Here is a 9,655-nt window from a genome sequence, read left to right as displayed (position 1 = left end):
TCGCCACACCCGTTGCAAATAATGCAGTATAGTAAGTTTTTCGACTTTTTTTTTCTTCTTTTTTTATTGAATTATATATATATATATATATATATATATGTGTGTGTGTGTGTGTGTGTGTGTGTGTGTGTGTGTGTGTGTGTGTGTGTGTGTGTGTGCAATTTCTTAAAAAGTTTTCAACATTACTGCTTTTATGTTCTACAGAAAATGTGCAAGAAAAGAATGTAATCATTCTTTCTTCAGGACACGGTTTAAAATAGATCATCAGTACCCTTTCCTGTCGTAAGAGGCGACGAAATGGGAAAGTTCTGCAGATGAGATCGCAAAGACCGAGGTCCCGTGTCACATCAGATTATTCAATTATGTGTCACTTTCTTTCAGACAAAATCAAGATTACTCCTTTTGTTCTAACAAATCCACACTGTATATCACTATTATTACCAACGGACCAATGTGATAGCAATTATTGTCATTTGAGTGACATCAGAATGTGAAATTAAAACGTAAAGAAAGTGCACAGTGATCAATCTCATAAATCCGATAAATTATTGGCACATTGATTTTGACTACGAATAACTCCGTTTGCCGTAATTCCAGTAATAATTATAGAGGTTTTAAGGATTGGTACTCTGTTTGGGAGAATGTATCAATCACATTTATGAATTTACAATATATGAAGATATAGTACTTGTATCATAAATAATATAATGACAATACAGAAAGATATGAATATACTACGAAATGTACTCATTTCCTAACCCTTTTGAGATTTGAATCGACATTTAAAACACGAAAATGGATAGATTTAAGTAAAAACAAATACATGATAATTGGACCAATGAAACATGTAATTGATCAGTTCTTACACCGATATAGCATCCTACGATGCTGTGCTTCAATGATGAGAGCTCATTTCCTTCAAATTTCAGGAAATCAAGCATGATACTATGCATGTGACAATTAAAAGTCAGTTTTTAAACCAATGCATATTGAAACCGGAAATAACCCAGTCTGGAACTGATTTCCAATAGATGAAGTTGTAGGAGATCGTTTATTGTGCAACAGCTATTAAAGTCGATTCTTATTTGTCGACAAAAAATGACACCTTTTCAGTTTTTCATAATTCTGAAATTATTTACTCAGGAATTAGCGTCCTCAGAAACCACTGCAACAAAAAGTATCTGCATAGAAGTGTAAGTATCAATGTACATGTATTATATTTCGAAATAGTATGTAGAAACAGAATTGCGTGGGCGTTTAACGCCAAAAAATAACGCATAGTTTAGGTGACGCGTAAACAGAATGATTTTTGATGTGTTTACTTTGATGATTATTTCACTCTACCGCACATAAAGTACATACTTGCATCAGGATTTCTGTATATATTGCTCTTTGAATTCCAAAAACTACTTTTTTTTCAATCCCTAAATACATTTCAATCCATTTTAAGAATAAAAGCTTCAATATACATCAAAGTCAAAAATGGGATTATCGTGATTACTAAAGAAGTTTGCATTGTAGATAAGTTTATAAATAAAACGAGAAGAAAAAAATAGACGAGCATCCATGAGAGTAAGATTTTGTGAATTTCTAGAGTGTATATAGTAATAATAGATTAAGAAAATTTCTGTGATATTTTTGTTAGTTCAGTAGTACCTGGTTCGCAATGATACCGAACAGTGATCTATCTCAAAATCTGTCTAGTAATGAAATCTTGACTTCGAATAATCTGTCAAGTTCACAGTTTTAGGAAATAAGGATAACGACCTCGCACTTACACCTTGTGAAAATTTAGCATTAGATATTTGCGTTTCCGATCTTTTGCCTTGATGTTTCTACAAATTGTATTGATAGCTTTTTCCTCCTGTTGTAAACAATGCACGTATGGATACAGATAAAAATACTACGTTTATTTCAACGGCTGGACATTCCGACAGAAATGAAAGAAAAATGTAAATACATGAAATAAATAAACTTCATTTATGAATATACATGAACGTATAAACTGCAACGCTTAATGCTGACATATCTTCATGAAGCTTTTCATAAAGTATGCCAGCGTGTAGTGACACATTTCATTAAGTGATCCATCCTGTATATTAATTACTTAAATGTTGCTAGATTCACGTAATATCATCGGTAGTCATGGTTAGATATGCCATAATTTTTGCACAACATCTTTGTTTATGACATAAAACATTTATCCACAGATAAAAAAAAAACTAGCAATGCACAAGCAACTACACACAAAATATACATAAGCTTTACAAGTGCACAATTCTAAATGATTGTGTGGTATTACTGTGTCATAGAAATTGCATGTTACTGGACATCCATGTACGAAAATTACTAATTCTCTCGTAAATCTGTTTATCTTTAATTTATGCGAGGGTTGGCTATTTAGTCATAAATCCATCCAATTTTAACTAGAGGTTTTCGGTTTATCAATTTGTTGTTTTAGATATAATTCGATATTATTCTCTCTTTTTTTATTAGTTTCGCTCGTGATGAGTCGTTACTAGCTCTAGGTGAAGTTTCGCAGAGTTTGAATTATTCATAGCGCTTGTGATCATGGCTTTGAATGATCTTTATCATGACAAAGCCTACCTTGACACAGGACAGCCTTTGTTTAAAACAAAAAGTGAAGATGCGAACAATGTTCATTACTTTTCGTGGAACTACATGTATCACGCGCCTCATGAAGAGTATTGGTGTAAAACTTCGCAGTTCATACCCTCATGTATGTTCAAAAATGAAATATATTTGATTAAAGGAGAATATAACGAACAGTCTTTTTCCATTCTGGGTTTTTTTTTCTGTTATAATTTTCAGTAGTTATAATAGACGTACTTTAATTATCTAGATAAATGCAAACATTGTTCACAACTGCGTTGAATTCATGAGGATATGCTTGTTACAATTCGTAGAGATAGCGAAGGCAAAACGTTCAAAAAGTAAATATAAGGTTATCCGAAAGATCCTCGACTATTATGTAATACCAGACGCTATCCGAAGGAAGATGTGTTATGTGTTGCCGAGATAGACCTATTCTATGTGTTTCGATGCAGATACCGGACGTGGATTTCGGACTCAATTTCAAATAGGTTTGTTTTTCTATGAAAGGTGAGGATAACGAGCAGCGATCAACCTCATAACTCCTATAAGCAATACAAAATAGATAGCTGGGCAAACACGGACCCCTTACACACCAGAGGTGGGATCAAGTGCCTAAGAGGAGAAAACATCCCCTGTCGAACGGCTACACCCGCTCTGAGCGCTATACATTACTAAGACACTATAAATCGTTTTTGCTCGATAGATAGAATAATTTATGATGTCAATTTTATACTATATAAGTCAATCAAAGGACAGTTCCATGACATGTCGTCGACATGAAGGCCGTATCAGCAAGTGCAAATTTAGTTCCAAAGATCCAGTACATGCTACGACCCCTGGCATACCATTAATGTTTATTATTTTTTATTTCCTTTAGGGCAACACATTGGTTCAATTATCATTGTACAAGACAAAATTGCCCTAAAGTCTAAATTGAATCTACTAATCTGTATATGAAACTAATATCAATAGAAAGTTTATTTGAATGAAAAATACCTATTTTCAGGGTCAATGGTAAAAGTAACTGTTGTGGTAATACGATCTGGGATGATCAGAAAAAAGAATGTGTCCGTAGGTGATATGTATGATACATTTATCGTTTGTTAAGCAGATCGCGGATATATTGTGAAATAACTTTGCCTTATTTGCTGTATCTTGAAATTATTGCAATGTTTTCAATAATTTCATTTTCTGAATGATCGTCTTTTAGAGTGTGATCCAGGATTTGCAGGCATCAACTGTTCTGATCACTGTCCCCGCGGCGTGTTTGGAAGACAATGTGAATCAGTATGTCCACAGGAGTGTCAGAAGTGTCACCATATTACTGGGGAATGTCTAACAGACCAAAATGGTAAAGTTCTAAACTATGCTATTCTGAATTACGTATACAACATATATAAAACACACGATCATTTTTGCTTACAAGTATGAAATATGTTTATCAGTGTTGGAAAACTTCATGTCCTTTTTTTTTTTTTTACTTTTTACAAGCATCCATGTCTTCCACCAAACTAGTTGATAGTACAACTCTAGAAATGATGGAAGTCGCCGACATCAATACAACAGGAATAGCAGTCCGAAATACGTCAATAATCATAGTTATTGTAACCGGAGGTTCCCTGCTCATCGTAGCACTGTTGTTTGTAATTACTCAGCACATCCTAATGATAACTAAACATAGAAGACAAGAGAGATTTCATGACGGAGATGGTACTTTACAGAATGAATCGCCTATATATGAACAAGTCAACGAAAGCCAAATGTTGCAAGAAACTGTTCTTCCAAAATGAGGAAAACTTCGTGACGAGTAACAAAAGAACCCAAGAAAAACCAGAATTTTCAGACAGTGCCCAGTTTACTAAATTGTGAATTACACTTATCAATCAGAAAACGCCATTGCATGGTATATTGTACATTGATACTTATGCAATGTACATATAATGAAGGAGTATATCATTCCCAATTCCACAGTGATATTCACTTGTCCATGTTTGTGCAGAGAAGAGAAAAACTAAGCAAATACTTCCTGAAGAAAGTGTTCTTGTATTATAAAAAAGCATTAAAGGATTACAATTCCAGTACCAAAGCAATTGAAAAACGTACTAGCTTAATGAATTGTAAAATTGAAATATATATTCTAATGAAATAGTCTTTGTTTCAGTGGTGATTATTCTTATAACTCCTAAAGAGAATGCTGATTTCAGAATAAAGCAAAGACGGATCCCAGGGTATATAATGTACCTATTTTCAACTACATGCATCTAGCATAACAACAATACTTAAAAGGAAAATATGTACAAAGCACTCGTTATCAAGTAGATCAATGTGCAAAGTACGTAATTCCAGACACAAATACTAAAATCATTAAAATTTACACATTCTCCCCCCTCCTTATCCGATCATGTTTATCTACCTACATGTCTAGTTAAAGGTTAAGGACCACCATATCCTGAAAGTGAAAAATCATTTGAGAGCAAGTTATGCGTTTGGGGATCTAGATTGACCCAAACAGAGCGGTCTTAAACAACGGAACAGGACTTTAATTCAAACATTCTTTTGTTGGGCGAATCTCCTTAGCAGTTCTGACCATACGACATTTTATCGTTTACAAAGCAGCAAGTAGAGGTCACTTAAATCATATTACAATGACATTAGACATACATGTATCCATCACCTTTAAGTTCATAGCACATACCTTCTTTATCGTGCCAACGTTTGGTTTTCAGTGTCTTATCTGAAAGACGTGCAACTTTCATTTTTTACTTTTAAATACTAGGCCCTTGAGAAAAAGATGTATTACCTGAGCGGGAATTTTGCGATTTTCTATGTAGATAGTCCTTAGATTACCTGTACCTAATTGCCAGGATCTAAACGATCAGCATATGTTTAAAACATGTTTCCTTTTACTTCTCGCAAGTTTTAGGGATTCAGCACTTAAAATAAAATTAAAGACATCGTTACGCAGACTCTATCTTATAAACTATTCAACTGTGAATTATCAGTGCACTCGTGCTACCGCTCTACGTCTGGAATAAAGTTTTTTCTGTGCTTTATGCTTACATTTGACGATATTCTACCCATGCCATCATCGTACAAGAACCCTGAGATTTAAATCAGCTTAGGCAATTGATGGCGTATCATTGTACTAAACATTGGAATATATTTACTTCCTCCAAACTCGACTGCTCTTTTAGTGCTAGTAACATGCGGTGATTTTACCAATATCCAAGTCTTATATAGGCCAAAAGTTCGCCAAAACATGTATGATTGCAGCATAAGTGTAAAATTGTGTACCTTTACACTTGGCCTAGACAAGTGAAATGAAGAAGTATAATTTCCCTGTGTCTCTGATACGCCAAAGCATATATTTTTTAAGTACTATCGCTGAACTAGGAAAGTTAAAAGTAGATTTCATTCGGTAAAATTCTAAACAAAGAGGCACAAAGTGTTAAAATACACAGCATCTGAAAATTTTCAAAAACGTTTCTCCAGAAACCAACGTGAGTTTTTATAATATGTTATGATTACCAGTTTACCAGACAATTGCTGCATTACCATGTCGACAGGATATATTATATAAAATATGTACCAAAACTGAAAACATTTTGATATCTTTTACATTCTTGATTTGAATACATAGTCTGTGCTAGTTTCGTTGTTGATTGACATTCCATCCCCTTAGCATCTGATCCCAACTCTGGTACATCCAGATATCCGTGTTTGTCCAGCTCTCTATTTTGTATTCCGTATAGAAGTTATGAGAATGATCGCTGTCCGTTGTTTTCACCTTTTTATCTACTGTTATGACATAAACACAAGGTATTTTTACAATGTATGTCTATAGCAAATGAAAGCAATATGAATTCAAATGTACTTACTCTGACTAACACCCGTTACCTTCAGTAGTTTGCAAGTATTACCCCTTACTGATGCGCAATTAACATCATGTTTTGTTTTTGTATGATTTGTTAGTTTATGGTTCAATATCATTACTTGGATTTGTTCTCTAGATTTATTTATACAACTATGTTGTTGAATATATGTATCTTTATAAATCACGTAACTAATAGATAAATTAAATTCTATTTAGTTTCTCATTCTAACTCTTAACAGGCAATTTGAAATATTTCTAAATCTATAGCGATCGCGATTTATTTCAATTCTAAAGGATTCAATACACAGACATTAATAATATGGCTATCTATGAATGTTCGTAAATGTATCAAATAATGTAGAACATCCGTTATATTTACTGGTCGACATTATCTTTAGGACGTTGAAAGATTATAACAGAAGTCGTCAGTAGCGTACTCTTTTTCGTAACGATGAATATTGGATAGGGCCATTTTATATTCAAACTCTACAGTGGACTATGGACTTTTTCGGTAAAGACTTTTATGAAAATGTGTTTCGTATTTGAAAGCGAAAATGACATCGAACAAGAAGTACATGTATATCTTTCTTAACTGCCACCTGGGTATCGTGTGTCAACCTGAATATCAGTGCATTAGTCGTAGTGTATGCCATTAGTCGTAGTTTATGCCATTATTCATTTTCAATGATTGATGAGAAGTGATTATACAGATGTCCTGATAAATACCAAAATTATGCTATGTAATTAAAAACAATACAAAATGTGTGTATCTCTTCTTATGCATTGAAACCCTGTAACCATATCTAGTTTGCTATTCTAAATAGTTTTCCAAAACAAATAGCACCCTTCCTCAGAGAAACCATTGACGATAAACAATACTGTGAGAAGAACCTAATAGAACATTTAAAGTTGCATGGTCCGGATTTCGATAATTGTTATCCACTTTCTAAAACGCTGTTAAATCATCGCACGCACTTATTCATGAGGCTGTACGACATTTCATGCATTATTTCATCTGTTTTAGTCAAAGATGTTTGATTTCAAACCATTGTTTACAAACAACCGACACTTGCCATTTCTAATAACAGTCACGTGTACAGTTCAGACTTTCTGATCGGTGGTCTTATCAGTGTAAAGTTGTGTATTTTGTTACAATTGGTACTTTGCCATACATGCATGTTTAAGAGAAATAAAAAAGGATATCAACTACCTCTGACTAATTAGTTTCTTTTTACGCTCTTTCAGTCTTAAAGACAGGTGCATGTGAATTATATCCATTATGTTGGGATTCCCATGACGCGAGAGGGGCTATTTATAGACATCTAACAGACATTGTACACTTTTTAGCTCACCTGAGCTAAAAGCTCAAGTGAGCGTTTCTGATCACCCGTATTCCGGCGTCCGTCCGTCTGTCCGTCCGTCTGTCCGTCTGTAAACTTTTAACATTTTTAACTTCTTCTCAAAAACCACGGGGCCAATTTCAACCACAGTTGGCACAAAGCATCCTTAGGTAAAAGGAATTCTAAATTGTTAAAATAAAGGGCCAGGCCACCTTCCAATGGAAGATAATCAAGAAAAGGTAAAAATAGGGCAGGGTCATTAACAATCTTCTTCTCAAGAACCACTGGGCTAGAAAAGATGAAATTTATAGATAAGCTTTATTAGGTAGTGCAGATTCTAAATTGTTAAAATCATGGCCCCCGGGGGTCGGATGGGGCCACAATAGGGGATCAAAGTTTTACATATAAATATATAGGAAAAATCTTTAAAAATCTTCTTCTCAAGAACCACTGTGCCAGAAAAGATGAGATTTATATGAAAGCTTCCTGATATAGTACAGATTCTAAATTGCTAAAATCATGGCCCCCGGGGGTCGGATGGGGCACAATAGGGAATCAAAGTTTTATATACAAATAAGAACCACTAAGCCAGAAAAGCTGATATTTACATGAAAGCTTTCTGACATAATACAGATTCAAGTTTGTACAAATCATGGTCCCTGGGGGTTGGATGGGGCTACAAGGGGGATCAAAGTTTTACATACAAATGTATAGGGACATTCTTAAAGAATCTTCTTCTCAAGAACCACTGAGCCAGAAAAGCTGATATTCACATGAACAGCTTCCTAACATAGAGCAGAGTTAAGTTTGTTGAAATCATGGCCCCCTGTTGTAGGATGGGACCACAATAGGGGATCAAAGTTTTACATACAAATATATAGGAATTTTATTTTAAAAATCTTCTCAAGAACCACTGAGCCAGAAAAGCTGATATTTACATGAAAGCTTTCTGATATAGTGCAAATTCAAGTTTGTTCAAATCATGACCCCTGGGGGTAGGATGGGGCCACAAGGGGGGATCAAAGTTTTACATACAAATACTGTAGATTGGGAAATAATCACGATGGTTTTAATTTCACTATGTTCACGATTTATCTTTTCTTCGCGAAATTAAACCCATAGTGAATAAGGAAGTAAAAATATTTGAATGCGGCTATAATTAAAAACAAAGAGAGATAACTTTTATTTTTGTGAACGGGATACTATGATCAGCTTGGGGAAAGTATTGAATAGTTACATCATTTAACATATGAATGCATACACACAATTTGACAATTTCGTATACATGTACTTGTATACTCTTAACTGCTTTTACACTGCAGATCGCATTGAATAATATACGGGCGTTATCAAAAGCCTTTGTTATGACTTCCTTGTCTTGACCCAGTATATCACAAGTCATTTAGCGTGGGTCGGTTTTATTTCGACAACCGCAAGTCGATTTCAACATCCTCAATGTCGAAACCTGTTTCTAGAGAAGTTTTTATTTCATTTGCATAACATGTCTGGAATTCGGATTTAAACGCGTTTTAAATCGTCCGTTAATCTGAATATCAAGAGGCTGCAGGTTGTTCGTACACGCAGTGGGGACGAACACCACTTGAATTCCCTTTTCCTCCAGCATAGTAAGTAAGGCTTTGTCTTCGTGAGCTATATAAACATCAAAAGATTTGCCTTAAAAGCAAATCCAACTCGTCTCGCACGCGCTCAACATGGGGGACGGTGATCTTCTCAATATATCTACAGTGTATGTATTATTTCTACATTGCCCCAATGGTGTTCGCTGTGAAATATGTTCCAGTCTTTAGGAAAGTTGAAAGAGGGG

At 34.6% G+C, this 9,655-nt stretch overlaps 1 protein-coding gene across 1 annotated transcript; it reads left to right on the top strand.

Annotated features, from left to right (window-relative positions):
* Positions 1 to 1,008: 1,008 nt before the first annotated feature.
* Positions 1,009 to 4,762, top strand: LOC130048131 (N-acetylglucosamine-1-phosphodiester alpha-N-acetylglucosaminidase-like). The gene is made up of 4 exons (XM_056144421.1): positions 1,009 to 1,193; positions 3,623 to 3,687; positions 3,827 to 3,967; positions 4,108 to 4,762. The coding sequence occupies exons 1-4, from the start codon at positions 1,099 to 1,101 to the stop codon at positions 4,404 to 4,406; spliced, it is 600 nt and encodes a 199-aa protein (XP_056000396.1). The 5' UTR covers positions 1,009 to 1,098; the 3' UTR covers positions 4,407 to 4,762.
* The last annotated feature ends 4,893 nt before the right edge of the window (positions 4,763 to 9,655 follow it).

This window comes from Ostrea edulis, chromosome 7 (assembly GCF_947568905.1).
Source record: "Ostrea edulis chromosome 7, xbOstEdul1.1, whole genome shotgun sequence".
Taxonomy (NCBI): Eukaryota; Metazoa; Mollusca; class Bivalvia; order Ostreida; family Ostreidae; genus Ostrea; species Ostrea edulis.
Note: the sequence above shows the minus strand (reverse complement) of the source record. Positions and strands in the feature narration are given on the sequence as shown.